We start from the raw sequence: 19,497 nt of genomic DNA on the forward strand, positions 1-19,497 counted from the left end.
CGCCCTAAGCACGGAACTGAAACCGCTCTTGTGGCGGTGACGGAAGAAGTTAGAGCTGTGCTAGACCGGGGAGGAAAGGCCGCCATAATATTACTCGACCTCAGCGCCGCGTTCGACATGGTCAGGTTTGGGCGTGACGGGCGCGGCCCTGGAATGGCTAACCTCCTTCCTGGATGAACGGTTCTTCCAGGTGTTTGAGGGTGAGACAGTCTCCCCAAAGCATCCACTTAGGTGTGGGGTACCACAGGGCTCCTCCCTAAGCCCCACTCTTTTTAACGCCTACATGGAACCCCTAGAAAGGATAGTCCATCCCTTTGGTGTGCGTATTGTCACCTACGCCGACGATACCCAATTGGTGGTCTCTCTTGACCACTCTGAGGGATCGTCTGAGGGATCGTCTACCACCTTAGGTCCCTGTCTAGAGGCTGTTGCCAGGTGGATACAATCCTCCTGTCTCAAACTCAATGGGGAGAAAACAGACATTATGCTGCTGGGCAACCCTCCTCTTTCTGCACTAGCATCCGTCTGGCCCCCATGTCTTGGCCCGCCCCCCCCTCCCAAACCCCAGATAAAGAGCCTTGGAATCTGGCTGGACAAAGCGCTTGATTTTTCGGTCCAAGCCACAAAAACGGCCTCCACTTGTATGGGGCTGATGAAAATGGTTCGCAAGGTGCTCCCTTTGCTCCCATTCCAGGCCAGGAAGATCTTGGTCCAAGCCCTGATACTCTCCCGCCTGGATTATGGGAATGCCCTTTTCATGGGAGTCCCGGTGGCAGTGACCCACAGGCTCCAAGTCATCCAAAACTGTGCTGCCCGACTACTGTATAACATCCCTCGCTGGCAGTCAGCCAAGAAAGCGCTAAAAGAACTTCACTGGCTTCCAGTAGCGGCCAGAGTACAGTTTAAGGCCATCTGTATCATGCACAAATCTTTCCATCGCACCGGCCCGGCAATCCTGCACCCCATAGGCCTTATGTACCTTGCAGAGCCTTGCGCTCCAGTTCCCTACAGCTTGCAACTACTACTAAAATTACCAAAGCTCGCTGGGGCGGTCGCTCTTTCTCCCATACTGCGACCAGGCTCTGGAACTCTCTTCCCCTCTCCCTCCGAGAGATTAATGACCATACTTCCTTTAGAAAGGCTTTAAAAACGCACTTGTTTGCTAAAGCGTGTTGATTCACCCGGAGTTCGCCACAAGTTATCAGTCATAAGCGCTGCGAGGCCTCCGGGTAGTCACGCGCTATATAAGTGCAATTTTTCATTTCATTTCTTTCATTTCATTTGGTGGCCCACGAGAGCAAACTATCAATATAGAGGAAGGACTCTCAAAAGCAGCTGCACGCGGTGCAACCGAAAAAATTGCAAGGTAGCTCCTCACTTAGGAACTGGCTGCCCGTGAATGTGCTGTGCAGCCGTAATCACTCCGTACTTGGTACCACCGGTACTGAGCTGCTTACAGCTGCAGTCTTCCTCAATTAACACAGCGGCCTAGGAGCGTGGGACAGCCTCAGCCTCTTCCAGGGATGCCTGCTCTACCGTAGGGATGGGGGCTCCTCTCCTCTTGAGGCCCCAGAAAAACAAGGCCGGTGGAGTGCTGTCAGGCTGACAGGCCCCACCCACCAGCCATTGGTGGAGATCCTCTGCTCCGCTCCTCCCTAGGGTTACCCTGCACCTGCAGTGACTTTCTCTCCCGCTGGAGAGGGCAGCACAGGGGAAACGGGTGGAGGAGGGGGATATTCATGCTCAAGACTCACTTAACAAGGACTTCTTGCTGATGAAGGTGGAAGTGCTGACTGAAAAGAGGAGTGCCCCCAGCATGCTAGACTTGTAGAGGCCCAGGAAAAGGAAATGACACTCTGGGGGAGCCTTTTGTTGTCCCTGAAATACCCTATTCACCTGATGGGGCACACCAACCAGTCCTCTGAGAACACTAGGCACACAGCAGGGAGCAGCAGACAGGTAGGTCAGCTCACAAGAGCAAGTGATGCAAATGGCAGCCCCTCCTGGTAACTCAGCAATCTCTGGCAATCGTGTAGCCTGGAGAGTCTGATTAGATCAGAGTCAAGAGGCAGCTGGCAACAGGGCGACAAACAGAAAAGCAATCCAGTGAGTCCTTTAGCAGCCCAGCAAGTAGCAGGCAACAACAGAAGAGCAGTCCAGATGATTCTTTTGAGCAGCGGTTCTCTTGATAGAGGTTCAGTCCCAGTTCCAAAAGTGCTCTGAATACATGGGGTCAGAGCCCCTGTACTCAAAAAATGTCTTTGTTCAAGGGGCAACTTCAAAGAAAACCTTTCAAGTATAACACAACCCCTTTCAACCCCAGCCCTGGCTCCAGACATCAGGAGGTGGTAAATCAGCCCTTTGTGTGAGGGCAGGACACAGCCTATACAAATGTAATTGTGCCTGCTCCCCTCTCTCACAGTCCAGGAAGACTATTAGTATGCAGATGCCTCTCATGTAACACTCAGCCCTTCCTGTGTGGTGGCTGTCTAGAAAGTATACACAAAGGGGCTCATTATGATGTTGGGTTGAATCAATTGTGTCCCACACTGCACCGGTCATGGGACCGACCGACGCCTGGTCGGCGGTCCCGACCGCCCCATTAGGATGCGACTGAACACTGTTTGGTCGTATCCCTATATTTTACCTTGGAAACATGCATTCCGGCTATAAACCGGCCATAATGCATGCTCCCATAGTAAAATGGGAGGTGCGGTTCATCTCTGCACCACGTGGCAGGCACCTTGAGGTGCCTGCCACAAGGTGCAGGCATCATAGCCCCCTCAGCCCCTAACTGGAGGCTGTGCACCAAAGGGGGCCCTGCTGGGGGCCCCAAACACGCTTTCCGACATGGTTTCACAGAAAGCATGCATCGTAATCTCAAGGGCAGAAAGAGCCCCCCTTGAGATTACAGACCACATTCTGACTGGCGGTTGGGCTCTCTGAGCCTGTCGGAAGCCAATCAGAATGACCGGCCGGTTTCCTTTCTGACCACCTCTATCGTTATGAGGCGGACGGTAATGAAACCGAATGGCCCATTACGATTCAGCTGTAAAGGCTCCGACAGTATGTTGGAGCCTTTACATGCTCCATTGTAACCGGCCCCAAAGTATAGCTGTGCCCCAGACGTGGATTGGAGTCAGTCTGCAAAACACTAGAGTTATAAGCACAGAGAAATGCCCACTTTTTAAAAGTTCCATTTCAAAATAGTAATGAAAAATCCAACTACACTAGTAAGCAGGATTTCTCACTACCATTTTAAACATACCATACATGACAACACTACTCCTTTCAGATCAGGAATTACCACTTAAACACATATAAGGGAATTCCGACTGCTAGCCTATGAGAGGAGTAGGCCTCACAGTATTGAGAAACAAAATAGGGTGTTTGTCACTACCAGGACATGCCACACAATAAAGGCACATGTCCTACCTTATTATACTTATACGGCACCCTGCCCATAGGTTTACCTGGGGCATAGCTTAGGGCTGACCTATATGTAGTGAACAGAGAGGGTAAGGCTTGACAAGTAGTCTTAAATGGCAAGTCAATGTGGAATAAACTGTGCTTGCAGGTCTTGCAAACTATGTAATGTACCTTTATAATGAAAATTATAAATATTAATTATGTGTGTGAAAATTGCAAAACCAACTTCTATCAAAATAATTTTAAGGGAGGAGTTGGACACTACAGGGGTTACATTTACTATTCCAACTCCAATCTAAACTATTTTGGGGAAGGTGTTGAACACTAAGGGCCTAAGTCTGGCGGTCACTTGCAGTGGCGCATGAGTGGTGGTCCACCGTTTTGCCGATTACAATTTACAAAGTCATATTGGAGGTGGACTGCCTGCTGCACCCAGGAACAGTTGTTCCCTGGCGGTGGCTCAGGAGCGCCACAATGCATTATGCTGAGTAGAGACAGGCCCAGTCCAGTTCAGCCTATGTTAAGTTCTTGCACCGCCAGGCTTTTCATGGCGGAGCCCCGCAATGAAAAAGCTGGTGGTGCAAGAACAAAGGGGGCTTGTTCCCCCCACCATGGGGATACATTCAGGAGAGCACAACATGTGCCCCCTGTCTGTATTCCTCCAAGTCCAGCACTGGAACTTTTTGTCCTTTCCCATTGCAATGCCTGTTTTCAAGGCACCATCAAGAAAACAGGCAAAGGACTGCCGACCGTATTACGAGTTGCACATTTTCAACTTGTAATATGGTTGGTGGTCCTAGTGTGGCTTTGCCGCAGCGGAGATGGTGTTGAGTCGGCACTGCTGCACCCAAGTCGTAAGCCCTTAGGCCCCGGATAAGGGGCAAATTCTGATCTCGGTCGGAAGGGCTTCGGAGTTGCCTCAACCGATCCAGAGCCCTTGTTTCTGACCAAATCGTTCACAGCACCGAACAACCAAGTACGATGCCTGGAAAGCCTTAGCGCTGACCAAATCGGTTCTGAATGGCATTTGGAGAGAGAGAGCCTTCTGGAGTCGAATTGTACAGCTCTATGGACTAGGTTTTCTGAGCGAGCAAGTACGATGATCGATCCAAACAGCCTTCCTGATTCGGTTTGCCCGGATTGAAAAGGCTTCCAGAATCCGTCTTTGGGGGCCCATAGCAGTCCCTCCCCTTCATCTGGGACCCTCCGAATCAGGCCTGTGGGGATACCCATGGGTCCCGTCTTCCCAACCATGCACATTGTGGCAGGCACCATGGGGTGCCTGCCACAGGGTGCACGATTATCCCCAAACACCGTTTTTGTCAATGCAAGCCTGTGTACGCATTTGGTACACAGGCTCCCATTGATGTCAAAGGTAGTCTGACCGAATCGTATCCGGATGCATTAAAATGCATCATACTCGTTTGGTCAGACTCCCCTGATCCGAGTCGTATGGAAAGCATCCTGGACCCAAGTTGTTCGGTATGCTTTCGAACGAGATCAGAATCAGGCCCTAAGAGTCTGGCGGTCCATGGACCACCAGACAATCAAGGGCACAGCCGTGTCCTGCCCGCCGTATTATGAATCCGGCGGTGGGCCGCCGCAGCCACCAGTTAACCGCTGTTCCCTGGAGGTGTTGTGGCAGTCAGGAGGCTGCAATATGCTTGGTGGGACCACCGCGGTCCTGCCAAGCATTTTACGAGTTTCCTCTATGTCGGCAGTCTCATGGAGGTTCCTACTCCATAAACACCGTGGTGGAGAGAAAACAAACGGGCCTTGCAGGGCCCCTGGTGCCTCTTCCGCATGGGGATGCACACATGGGGGCACAACATGGGCCCCCCTATGTGCATGTGCCCCAGTTCCTGCATGGCATGCACTTTTCAGACCATGCCATGCAGGAACTGTTTTTGGTGATCCCTTAGGGATGGCCATTTGTTAGAGGCATCGCTGAAGGAACGTCAAAAACTAGCCCGCCAGACAGGATGAAACTCCTAATCTGGCAGGCAGTCTCACCACGGTTTTGACAGTACAGTGGCGGGGCGGACCTGGTACCGCACCACTAAAGTCATAATCGGGCCCCAGATGTATTACATTTACTATTTCCACTTAAATCTAACCCATTTTGGGCAAGGTGTTGACTCTAAAGTGATTACATTTACTGTTCCAACTCCAATCTAAACTATTTTGGGGTATGTCTTGGATACTAAATGGGTTACATTTACTATACCAACTCCAATGTAAACCATTTTGAGGAAGGTTTGGGACACTAAAGAAGTTCTATTTACTATTACCATTTTTTAGGAAATTGTTGAATAGTAAGAGGGTTATATTTACTATCCCATCCCTAATCTAAACAATTTTGAGGAAGGTGTTGGACAGTAAAGGAACATTTACTATTACCACTCCAATCTAAACAATTTTGGAGAAAGTGCACTGAAGAGGTTACATTTATTATCCATACTCCATAGTAAATCACCTGAAAAATTGATTTCGAATAAATAATAAGATTACTTTTAACACAATTCTACATTATAAATAATATGTTCTATATATTTAACGTTACAAGTTATCATATTACATTTTAATAAATGTAAATTATCATTTATAAAAATATATTATTTACATATTAAATGTATTAAATAATTTAAAAATCAGATAATATCAAAATAAATCTATATACTGAATAATAAATTGAGAACATTATTTGATAATATATATTAAATACACTGTATACAATTGTATACAATTATCTATATACATGTATATAATATATTAATTTATAATCACACACGTAAATATCTAAATTGTATGCAGTTATCTAATGTATAACATTTAAAACAATTTGTATCTAAGTGATAATAAAACAAAGCCTGTTGAATTAATAATATCATACCATATGAAATACAAAAGTATTTTTCATTTTTAAAGATACCTGTATTTTAATACATATTAAGCACCTTATCAACATAAAAATTAAACATATAGAAAAAATGCACTTGCAGATACATTATATGAGATTTTGATATATAATTTGTAAATAATTATATGCAAATGATTGTAAAAATGTGACCGAATATTGATTTCTAAAGTAAAAAAATAATATTGTGATTAATTTTTCATAAATAAAAAATATTATTTGGAACTTTAAATGTAAACTTACAATCTTTTTTTTCAAATTAAAATAAATGTTTATACTAAACATAAAACCTATTAGTTAAATGTACAAATCTATATTTCTGCTTGGAAGCATTAACAAATTATATTACAAATTTTCAAAATATATTAAATAACTACAGACAAGTGTACACGTCTTCATTTTTCATTTTTTTTAGATAATGCACATCCTATTGACCATCCTCATGCATGTGAACTACACCAGGTTACAGGGAAGACCTGGCTTGGCAGTTCGGGCTAGACTGTTCCCATGAGGCACAGGGTCAAGACTGATTTCCATATAGCTGGGTCTGAACTGATGTGGCGAAGTGAGGTAAAGAATGATGATGGATTCAACCTAGATCTTTACTGGGGGTGAGTATCTGAAAAGTTTCAGCGCTCCGTCCATCGTCTCCTTGTGTTTACAGAGGATACAAGTACCATCTCTTACAGAATTAGGACTGGAGTAAACAAGTTGTGACTTATAAGAAACAGGGCTGTGGTAACGTCTCTGATAAACCAGGAAGGGCTGTTTTTCCTGAGGTTTCTGGGATAAGGTAGGAAGATTTTGAGTGTATGATTTAAATACAGAAAACTGTCCAGAGTGTATCCTTACCAACAAATTTGACTGGAGGTGTCTCATGATTGGGGAGGTAGGAACAGAAGCGGGATACCTAAGGCTGGTATACCTACCCAGGTATAGATCTCACCCACTATAAGAATAAAATGAGAATCAAGGAGCCATGCAGCTGGCATGACCATTGCCACTACTCAGTCATATCCAAGACAGTGATTTCATGTATCTATGACATATGGTATGCTGCATGCATCTGGGTTATTACTCACACGAAGATCATCTGTCAGCGCACAGGCCTCAACCACTTGCTGGTAGAAAGTGGCATTAAACCTTTTTCCAAACAGGATGTTCTCCTTCACCGTGGCAAACTGTATCCAAGGCTCCTGTGCCACAAAGCCAAATCCATGCTCAAGATCTGAGATGAATACACAGCCACCTTTCCTGAAAAAAAGTAAGCAACACTAGAAAGACGTACTGTAGTGCAAGGACTCGAGTAGTAAAATCTTTTCTCCAAATCCTTAGACACAGTTTTTTCATACAAGTGGAATAGAATTTATAAGTGAATTATCTGTAACAAAGGGTTATTTACAAATGTTGTATACTTGAGTTTCCTTTAATTCATGCATCCTGGTGTCTGATTCATACCCGAAGAATATTTAAGTATATTTGTTAATATTCGGCAACCATAGGAACAATGCCTAAGCTCCTTTGCTGTTACTTCCAACTGCAGGGTGGCAACATTTGATGCCACTATCTATGTTTCTAAATTGAAGACTTTAATGGATACAGACAACACAACAATGACTCAAAGGCAGTACAACATTTTCTGACTGACTTTCTTAGATCTAAAACTGAATGCAAGCCAAAAGGATGTTTCAAAGCCTGCGATGCCCCTATATAAATATCTCTATATGAAGTTAATGTCACAGGTGTGAATCTCAACGGACATGCTTAGTCTCTCATCCTTCGATGGAGTTAAAATGATGCTGGTAGATATAAACACTAAGGGGCATATGTAGGTAGGCGTTGGCGATTCGCAAACGCTGGAATTCGCAGAATTCCGGCGTTTGCGAATCGCAAACGGTGCTTTGGTTTGTATGTAGGTGCACATTAGCAAAATAAGGAATCGCAAAAATTGTGATTCCTTATTTTGCTCAAGCATTTAAGGAATCACAATTTTGCGATTCCTTAAATGCTATGTAGGAGTGAATTTTAAAATGCGATTTGGCTTAAGGAATCGCAAAATACCACCTACTCCAAGTAGATGGTATTTTGTGATTTCCTTTCAAAATGCATTTTTTTTTAAAATACAAAGTGCCATGTGGGGCACAGACATGCCCTTAGGGCATGTCTGTGCGCCACATGTACATAGAGGCACATTCCAGGGGTGCAACAGGTGTGCTTTGGACACCCTGGCACCCTTGGAATTGCGATTCTCAAATTGCAATTTTCTCATAGAAAATTGCAACTTGAGAATGTATCCCCATTCATTCCTATGGGCCGCTTAGCCCATAGGAATGAATTGGACACTCATTCCTTAATTACGATTCTCAATTTGCTAATCGCAATTAAGGAATGTTAGAGATTCGCAAAAAAATTGCGAATTTTTACCTACATTCCATTTTGCTATTCTCAAATAACGATTCCTTAAAAATCGCTATTTGGGAATTGCAAAATGGAAAATTACCTACATATGCCCCTAAGTAGAGTCATATTTATAGGCAACTAGTTCTTATGTGTTACATTTTTCTAGGTGGCTTCCAGGAATCAGGATATCCACTCACACTGTGGGTACTGAGTTCCTCCCAGCTAAGTATGCCAAAAGTCTCAGAATGCTATTTCACTCCACTGTTTCGTCCTCCTAAATATTACATATTTGTAAAAAACGCTTTTTAATGACTGTTAAGATTGCAACTGCTATATACAACGCAATCTTTAAAGAAAAAAAAAGTGAGTAGGTTAGTTCTCATACAATTTGTTTGCAAGATGAACATACCTGAACATAACAATATGGAATCTTTTTTAGGCCACTTTGTTGGGTAATATATTCAACTTTTTTACAGTCCTATGAAACTGCAATGAATGAAACTGCTTGGTAGGTGGTTCTATAGTGTATTGGCGCTCCTGGGCAATACGCAGGTAAGCATACTCTAGTACTAAGTGAGGATTGAGGAGCATAAGGGTAGGAAGAGTCACCCTCCTCCCCAATGTGTGGATATTCACTGGTAAAACAGAACAATAGTCCCCTGCACACGGTAACAGTGGATAAATTATATTAATAACAGTGTGACAAAAGCTTGAGTCTTTGTTGGAACATACGCTTCAGTTTATACACAAATGCCTTAGCCAACACGTGTTTCGTCTCGCTTACGGTTGTGCGCAGCGACTTCTTCAGGGCTATACTTAATGTATGAAGATCCTTTAATCCGGCTGTATTTCCGTCCTGAATGGGATTCAATAGAATCCAATGTTAGACACACAGTTAAGACTACACATATCTTGTGTCCAGAAATAATCCCTCCTATTCACACTATATGTATCCTGGATGAGTTTCCCAATGAGGAGTCACTTAGACGAGTTATGCAGTTCCTACGAATTTTGTAGGACTGTGTATTTGATTAGTAAAACTTCATCAGATAGGAACTAAGGGGCTCAGTTAATTGCAAGGTTTTGGCATAGGGCTCCACCACAAGCCTTCCTGCTGCGCTGCCCTACGTCAAAAGAAAAGGGCAGGAATGCACTGTATCTATGAAACAAGGAGCACTTCTGTCTTCTTCTACAGTGGGAATGTGCCAAATGCCATTGGTGCTACGTGGGAACACCCACCGTAATGCCCAAGGCACGCCTCCCCATCGCAGTGCGAAGCAACGCAGTGACTTGCAATGTGTTGCCTCCCACTGTATCTACAAGGCCATGAAAAGCCGCGCTGGGTTGCTTAGTTTTACATGGCCTCAAAGATATGGGTAAGCCCAGTGTGCCTCCAGAATGTTTTTAAAAGTGACACTCCGGGGCCCACTAAGCTTGTAAATAAGCCCCTAAATATTATATCATCAGTAAATGTTGGTTTGGCTAGCTCTCAGTACTGCAACTGAACTCCTAAACCTCCAAAGTTATAGATGTCGTTGGTAACCTCGAGCATGACCACTCATTTTGTCAAGACATTAGTGGAAACTGATCTAACCACTTCATTAGTTACTTTTGCATACCCAAGGGATGCACATTTTCTAATAATTTAAAAAACGATCTTTATTGAATTTTGAGATAAAGCCATTGGGAACAACACTGCATTTAAGGATATGATACAGGCAGTACAACTATCTCTGAAAAAAAATCATACAAACACTTTCAACTCCCTCCACCTACCCCCAGTTCTCAAGCAAATTGCCCCAGTTAACAAAAATCAAAAGCAGTATATGTGATAGTGGCACAGTATGGCTATCCATCTCCTTGGTCACAAGCAGTACCAGTTGGTCTTGTAGTGGGCACTTCTGTGAAAGGTTCCTTCAGATCAGCGAGCATGGCCACTCAGGCTCAAAGATCATGCTCTAATTTATCGTTGTTCCGGACTTGTTTCATCCAGACTTCCTTCTCTGTGGCCCAGTTAAAGATATCCCTGAGCCATTCTGCATATCTAGGAGGCTCAACACTCAAACATTGTATTGCTATTCAGCATTTTGCAACTGTTAGGCCCCACAGAAAAAAAATCCTGCTAAGTTTCCTTTTGGAGAGGGAGGGGATGAGACCCAATATCACTTGACTTAGTTCTATAAGTGTCTGCCACCCAGAGGCCCTATTGAGATTGTCGAGGACTAGCCGCCAATAGGGCGAGGGAACCACACAATCTCAGACCATGTGTAAAAACGCTGTCATCAGGCTTAGGCACCAGGGACAGGTGTCGGAGCATGTAGGATAGATGGCGTGCATGATTTTTGGGGAGATGTAAGTTTGGTGGACAAAGTTAAACTGTATGAGTTTGAATCTGGCATTAGAACTTGCCACATAGACCCCTTCATGGATACGTGTCCAGGCCCTCTCTGTTATTGATTCCATTAGTAACTCCCCCCATTTGGCCTGGATCTAATGAGGTCCTCGCAGGAGGTTCTTGCGCAGTGCCCAATAAAAATGCGATACCACACATCTCCAACAATGTGACTAGGGTGCTAGAACTGGGTGGGACATCTGGAAAGGTAGGTCAGGTCTCTCTTCCTGTAGATAAAAGTTTGATGTATTGGAAAAATGTACCGGGCCACGATCAAAAGATTCCACACCACTCTGGTGGGTATAAGTCTCTTAACGTAACACACCCTCCATCCTTCAATTTTTGGATTACCATAGATTCTGCTATTGAGCAGAAAGGTTGCAAAATCCAAAGCGGTAGATCCGGAGCGTAAGGAGCATGCCGCAATTCTCTTCTAACCACTCCCTTCCATGCTTCCGCTACCTGTCATATAAGGCATGCTACGGGAACGCTCGAGCAGCTCATCAATAATATGGAAAGTGCACCTTTTGGACGGGAGCCCTTCAAAAGGGTTGTTTCCCAGGAGACCTCTGTATATAGCCAGGAGGCTGTGTGTTACAGGTGTGCCACCATGTAACAGAGATCCATATGGGGAACCTCCATACCACCCTGGGACCATGTTCTTTTCAGAGTGGAAAGTGCCACCCTCCTACATCTGCCTGCCTAGGAAAAGGTCAACAAAAAGACTGAAAATCATTTTAAAGTATTGTCTAGGGATCGTGCATAGCATGCCAAGGAGTGTATAAATAGGCACCGCTAGAGCAATGTACTTTTTGCAATGACAATTTTCCCCATGAGGGAAAGGGGTAGTCTCACCAGAATCTTATGAAGGCATGCAGATCCTGCACTACTCTTCCAATAATAAGTTCCAAAAATGGTTCTTCAGTAGGTGCAAGATGAATTTCCAGATACCGGACATCGCTTAGTTCCTAAGAGCGCTCCACCAGAGGAAGACTCTTCAGTGGCGTTCCCAACAGGGATCCCATAGAGTAAAGTTGCAATTTAGAAGGGTTCACATGCAGCCTATAAGATCTCCCCAAACTCCTGCATCACCTGCATGAATATGGATACTACGTAGGTTGGGTATCTGAGATAAATCAGGGCATCATCTGAGTAAAGGGAGACCACATGGGTGGTATCCAGATGGTTTTTCCCCAGGGGCCCATTGTTTTGTAGGGTCTCTCAGTTAATGGCTCCATCACAAGTGCAAACAGGAGTGGGGTGAGAGGACAACCCCGTGTGGTACCCCTATATATGGCTAAACAAACTAGAGACTTCCCTACCCAATCGCACATGGGCATGAGGGTCCACGTATAATAACTGAACTCAGTGGATACATTTAGGCCCTATTCCAGCCTTTCTCATGATATGCCATAGATATGTATTCAAAGATTCGAACGCCTGCTCGATATCCAGGAGGGTCAATGCAAATGCCTTGTCTGGACCATGCAGGTGTGATAGACAGGAGGCAGCCACCTCAGGTTATGCAGTGTGTTCCTCCTGGGGAAACCCCCGCTTGGTCTGTTTGTATGGGGGATGTGAGGCACTGAAGAAGGCAAGCCACTAACTTGCCACTAAGCAGCTTGACATCAACATTTTTTTTAAAACTTTATTTTTCTCAATTTTCTCTTAGTTACATATTGCAGTAATGATGGTTCATAGATATACGCTGTTACATGGTTATACACTGTTACATGTTGATATTAGCATAGTCACATATTATCACAGTGATCCGCTATCACGCCATTAATATCGGAAACTCCGAGTTTACATCAGCTATGTGTCATATTTACATCTGCATATTCATGACCCAGTAATCTTGCCAGGGCTGTTAGATCCCTCCAATTGAACCCCTACATCAATATATGTGTGGCATTTCCATCAAAGTGTGGTGGTATGTTCTCAGCAAACCTCAGCAAACAAACCTAAGGTCCTCTAGTTTCATTCTAACGGCCACTTGTCATTACCCCACTCCCTCCGGAACCAAACTGCTTGCAAGTTGAAAGTTTGCGTCCTGTAGTTAAGATTCCACATGTGCACGCTATGGGCCCCATATGTCTTTGGCGCAAGAGGAACTCGGCATGATGCTGGCATACACCTTGCTGTTTATGTTACAGTGTGCCAAGCTGCGTAACCATCTCTATAATGTAGGCTTTCTGTGGCCCCTGACTAAAGTTATTTCCCGTTTTGCCAACAGCAGGCAAAGGGATGTGAACCGCCGTACTTTCTTGGGAAAATTAACAGTATATCCTAACAATGCCACTTCCTGCGTGGGGATAAGGGTGAGGTTAATCATGGAACCCAGTATAGAGTGTATTAGTTCCCAATAAGTCGGCAGTCTAGGACAGCTCCATGTTATGTGTGTGAAATCGGCATTAGGGACATTACATTTCTGTGTGTTTTGGCTGGGATACAGTAAAAACTTAAAATGTAGCAGTTTGTGTCTGCTGTTGAGGGAGACTTCACGGATGACCTTGCAGCACTAGGCCCGTTGGTCATCAGTAATGTCTCGACCCAGGTCTTCCTCCCACTCCTTGCGGACCTTGTCGTCGTTTACCGGACGGCTGCCTTGGCAGGCTTTGTACATTTTCTAGATAAGGTGCACACTTGTCTCTTTTTCTATGACTAAAGTTAGTGGCCTTAAAGATTCAGGCTCAATGGGGAAGGTGGGTAGAGTGGCAAGCAAAGCTGAACGGATTCGCCTTAATATGAATTTCTCCATTAAATGGATATTCTGAAAACAAGCGCCATCCGTTACGGAGTGGACATGTCCGTCCGGATACAAGTCTCCCAATTTCGCGATTTCAAACTTGGCTAAAGTACGTTGTACCAGCTTTTCTCCCGTAATCGGTATTCAGTGGGGGCTAGGGATGGGCAGGGCCGTTGAATAAAGTATAGTGGCGCCAGTAAGTTGCAGCAGCTTATTCCACGCCCAACAGGTAGTAGATACTGTTTGTATGTCTTTTGGGTCTCTGAGAATACCCTTCGGCAGCACAGTGGCCAGCTTCTCAGGTAAAGCAAAGTCTGCCTCAGGGCGCATATACGGAATTCGGGCATCCGGGTGGAACCAAGCAAATGCATAGTCGCAATGGGCTACTAGGTAGTACTGGCGGAGGTGAGGCACCGCAAATCCCCCTATTTCGTATGGGAGGGTCAAAATCTGCCAGCGAACCCATGCCTGTTTCCTCCCAACCAGTTTGATGAGGTGCCTGCCTTAGATAAAGGTAAAACGCAGCCAGCGTTCATCCTACGACTCCAAGGCACACACTGCACGTCCATAATTTAGACTGATGATCTGAGCAGTGTCTTGGTGGATGTGTATGCCCAAATATTTAACCGAGTCTCTGCACCACTCGAGAGGGAACTCGCAGTCTCATGGGGTTGTGCTGGTAGTCAGGGGGAAGATCACCGATTTGTGCCAATTTATGCCCAGCCCCAAGAAGCGGCAGAATCGAAGTATCTCTCTGATTAACGGTTCTAAGTTATCCCGCGGGTGTCTCACACAGAGGATAGTATCATCTGCGTAGAGCGAGACGAGCAGTGGACCAGTGATGAACTGCAGCCCTCTACACAGATGCCTCTCCTGAAAGTGTCAAATTAGGGGGTCCATGGACAGAATGAACAATATGGGGGATAATGGGCAACCCTGCCGGGTACCACGTGAAAGAGAAAAAGATCCAGACAGGGTGCCGTTCAAGCAGTCTCGCCGTTGGCTTAGTATACAATAAAGCGGTAGTGGCAATGAATCCCATGAGCATGCCCACACGTTGCATCACCGAGAGAAAAAAAGGCCATTCTAGTGAATCGAAAGCCTTTTCGGCACCCAAAAGTATAGTAGCGGCAGGAACTGTCGGCTTGATTCTATGGAGGACCGAGAAAAGCGTACATATATTTAAGGAGGTGGAATGATGGGGGACAAAACCCGACTGGGCCGGTGAGATGATAAACTTCATTAGCTGGGAGAGGCGGTTAGCGATTATCTTTGCCAATATTTTGTAGTCCAAATTTAAAAGGGAGAGGGGCCGATATGAGCTACAGTGGGCTGGGTTTTTATCCGGTTTGGGGAGGAGGATAATGACCGCCTCACGCAGTGTCGGTGGCAGGGACTGTCTTTCCAGAGCCTCCACATATACTTCCGTTAGCTGCAGCACCAGCACGTCCTTTTATGCCTTAGAAAAGTCCCCCGTGAATCCATCTAGGCCCAAAGTGGAGGAGCCCTAAGGGAGTCTATGGTGTCAAGGACGTCAGCCTGTGATATGGGTTCTGCGAAAAAATCCTGCATGTACTTTTCTAAATACACCAGGGCAATCTCTGACAAATAAGCCTACTGTGCCTAGGAGTCAGTAAGGTAAGTGTTTGATTTATGGAGATGCCTATTTCTGTAATTTAAGCTTTGCTATACGGGGTTCAGAGCATCTGCGCCAAGATTCGGCCGAGCCGTTCTTCCTCACCACAGTGCCTGGCCGTCTGATATTTACCCATGTGTAAAACCTCACGTTCCGCTGTCTCCCGGAACTCGATGAGAAGAGCCAACCACCGTCCCTCCTTGTCTTGATCGATGGTGTGGGCCAGGGAGCTATCCAGGGCAGCGAGTTATCTCTCTCTGCGTGCCAGTGTGTTATGAATATCTTTAAGAACCCCAGAGTGTTTCGATATGCAGACTCCCCGAATATATGCCTTGAAGCCCTCCCATAAGACAGCCCAGGTGTCAACTGACCTTGTATTAAGTAAGAAATATTCGTCTATGGCCTCTCGCACCTCTGCGTTTAAGAGGTTATCATGGAGGGCGCGGCTTGGGAAGCGCCATTGTCTCTCAAAGCTCTCAGGCCGAGGGACCTGTAGATGAAGTTGCACTGGGGCATGATCAGAATATGTTATTGGCAGCGACCCTGTTGACCGGAACCAGCTGGCAATACCTGAGGAAATGAGCCAAAAGTCAATCCTGGTCCATGTGTTGTGCTGCCCAGAATAGTGGGTGTATTCCGTGTGTGTGGAGTTGCACAAGCGCCAAATGTCGAGTAGGGAGCATTGATCACACATCTCTAGGAGGGCGCGGCACGCTGGTGGTTTAGCGTCCGCAGTTGCTGCAGTGCTGTCCAGCCCCGGGTTTATTAGTATATTCAAATCCCCCCCAATCAAATACAAACCAGAGCTGTGTGGTATCCCATAAGCGATCCCGTGACTATTACATACCTACCCTCACTGTCCCTGATCACTGAGCGGGGGCTGAAAGGGACCCTCTTGTGGATCAGAATGGCAGTACCTCTGGCATAGTTGTTGTAGTTAGCAAAATATCTATGTGCCCACCAACTAGCAGTAAACCTGCCCTTGTCTGCCTTTGATAAATGCGTTTCTTGTAAATAAGCAATATCCACATTGTGTCCTAATAAATAGTGAATCACCGCAGCCTCCTGCGATAGTTGTTCAGTCCCTGCACAATCCACGACATTAAGGCGGTGAATCTTGACAGTGACCATTTCTGCGTATAATCAATAACATTGAACCAAAAAACAGTTACCCCCTCACCCTCCACCCAACCCCACTACTTCCAAAGTGAGGCAAAACCATAACAAACAGTAGAATTTGAAGTACCAGTTAACTTTACAGCACAATGGAGAACCCCAAGAAAGGTACCGCCGTAAATACCAGAACAAGCACACGGTATACACCTTGAGGGGTGGCAATGCCACGTAAGTCGGCCAGCAAACTAAGGGGCCGATTAGGATGGCGGAGGGACTTGCGTCCGTCTGCCACCCCCGAGGAAGAGGGACCATCCGCATGGGCTGCGGCGGTCCCTCCTTGGCAATTAGGATGTGACCGCCACCCTGGCGGTCACATCCTGTATTTTTAACATTGCGGCGGATGCTGCTTCAAGCAGCACCCGCCGCAATGTTAAAAAATGCATGTTTACCTTTGCATGCACGAAGAGGCAGGCACCGCGTGGTGCCTGCCGCTTCGTGCACGCAAAGGCAGGGGGGTACCATAGGTACCCCCCATGTTCAACCCCCACCCCCCCTTCACCCCTGGAAAGACCGTATGCCTTTCCACGGCGGAAATTCCGCCGTGGAAAGGCATACAACCGCAGCCATCCTAATATGCCTGGCGATGTCTGATAGACACCACCAGCCATGTTAGAACTTTTCCGCCACGGTCGGAAGGCGACAGCGGTGGAACAGCGGCGGACGGAAAAAAGATCCCCCAGCCATCCTAATCTGGCGGGGGGTCTTTTTCAAGTCTGCAGCGGATAATCCGCATCCTCCGGGTCGGCGGTGGATTCCGCCGGCCCGGAGGATGCGGATTATCCGCAATCGTAATCGGCCCCCAAATTTGTACACTAAAAAAATGTACATTATCCCCATTCGGCGGACCATTATTACAAAAACGAGCGTTAAAGAGCATCAGCCTGTAGCAGAATTGGAGAAAAGGTCAGCACTGGCACCCAGACCGTGTTCTGTTTATTTGTGTGGCAGAACTCTTGTGCCTCCGTGGGAGTGTCAAAAATGCGAACCAGGCCCTCTACATCCACCCGCAACCTCGCCAGATACAGCATGCCATATTTTAAGCCCAGGTTCCTTAGGGTGGCCTTGACCCCATTGTATTTTCCAGCGAGCGTCCTGCACCATTATAGTGAAGTCGGGGAAGAAGGAGAGATTAGAGCCAGGCCATGTGGTGTTGCCCTGTTCCCTGGCAAGGCACAATGCTGTGTCTCGATCTCTGTAGTTCATGACTCGGGCGATGATAGGTCTGGTGGGCAGCCAGGGTTATGTCGCGGTTCAAAAGGCCAGTGGGCGCGCTCCACCACAAATCCCGGGGTGAAAGAATCTCTTCCGTACAGATCAGACAACAAAGTCTCAATGAAGACGTCCATATGGCCAGTGGCAGTGGACTCAGGGACACCTAGTATGCGGATGTTATTGCGCCTACTTCACGCTTCTAGATCTTCGTTCTTTATGGCCACTTCTTTAAGGATGTATTCAACGCGCTCTAACTGTTTGCTGTGCCATCTTCAATATCAGAGATGTGGGCTTCAGCTACGTCTAGTCGCCGCTCATGCACCTGGACTTTTGCACCCATGTCCGCAAGATTCTTGTCCAGCGTATCAAACCGCCCATCAAGGACCCTGAATCCAGCCCTCATCTCCTGAAGCGTAGAAGTGGCCAATGCCGGGAGGTCATCAGGACGCTCTACCCCCCACTGCGCCATCCGCCATGGTGGAGCCTACTTTCAAGGGTTTGTCTGCAAATTGCAGAGTCTTCTGCGTAAGGCCTCTGCAGGGGAATAGGCGTGCAAAAGGCAGGTGCAACAGTGGTCTCTGTGGATGTCAGAGAGGACCCCCAGGGAGCCCAACCACCTCAAGTCACGGGGCAGTAGGGTCAACTAAGAGGACAGTGCAATGCAGACTGATCAGGTATGGCAGGGATGGAACAGTGCCCTGGGCAGGGGACTGATGTTCGAAGCAGGACAGACACCACGGTCTGATTAATCCCTTAGGCCCCTCCGCTGGCAGCAAAGATCAGGGGAAAGCTTCCTCCCAATGAGGCTAAATGGTGGTGTTTAGTACTAGTCTGGTGAACCAGCGCCTCACGTACATCTGCCAGGTGGGGCTGGAGATTCCAAACAGTACTCGTAGGGCTCCCTCAGGGGAGCGCAGTATTCAGTTGTGGCAAAAGAACCAGGTTACAGGATGGAGCGTGGTCCCAAGCGTGAATGCCAACTCCGGCACAATCTCGCCATCAGTTTAAATTGAAATCTCGCCATCAGTCACGACCTCCGCCGATGCCTGCAGTCCCTTCTCGGTCTCAGAGGGCAACATGGCAACCAATACTTCAGCTGCAGTGCAGGTGGGCCGTAGGGAGCAGGGGCCACGCCAATGGGTGGCCGGTCACGGGGATCCTGGTGCGCATCCCCCCGGATGATTACTGCGTCACCTTGCCAGTTGATGGGAACCTTTTCGGCACACAGCGTGCCCTGCCCCCACCGCGGCCTCCTCAAAATGGCAGGCACGAGCGCAGAGGAGCAGCGCCGTCTGCCCTATCTGCTCTCCACTCCGATCTGAGTTGTCACAGGGGGGAAGCCACAGCCGCCGCTGCCCACATCCACCTCCTCACCACCACAGTTGCCGATGTCTGCATGGCCTCAGGGCTCCGCACCATTCCTCCCCTCGGCCCTAGTTTGTAAGGACGATATCTCAGCAAGTACAGGTCCGTTTGTGTTCGGCGGCGGGCCACTGGACTCAGGGTGATCCCCGCGACCCGGTACCGTCAAACAGGGGTCAGTATCACAGGATTTGCCAGGGATAATGTCGGATAGCCTTGGCCAG

The 19,497-nt window shown here is 46.9% G+C and overlaps 1 protein-coding gene across 1 annotated transcript in view; it reads right to left on the reverse strand.

Moving 5' to 3' along the window:
• LOC144762273 (ATP-binding cassette sub-family C member 10-like) overlaps window positions 1-19,497 on the reverse strand; it is a 993,059-nt gene that overhangs the window by 656,785 nt on the left and 316,777 nt on the right. The window contains exon 8 of the mRNA XM_078647415.1: window positions 7,429-7,600. Coding sequence (XP_078503541.1) covers window positions 7,429-7,600 — 172 coding nt within the window. The remainder of the gene's footprint in view (window positions 1-7,428; window positions 7,601-19,497) is intronic.

Source organism: Lissotriton helveticus, chromosome 6, assembly GCF_964261635.1.
Source record: "Lissotriton helveticus chromosome 6, aLisHel1.1, whole genome shotgun sequence".
Lineage (NCBI taxonomy): Eukaryota > Metazoa > Chordata > Amphibia > Caudata > Salamandridae > Lissotriton > Lissotriton helveticus.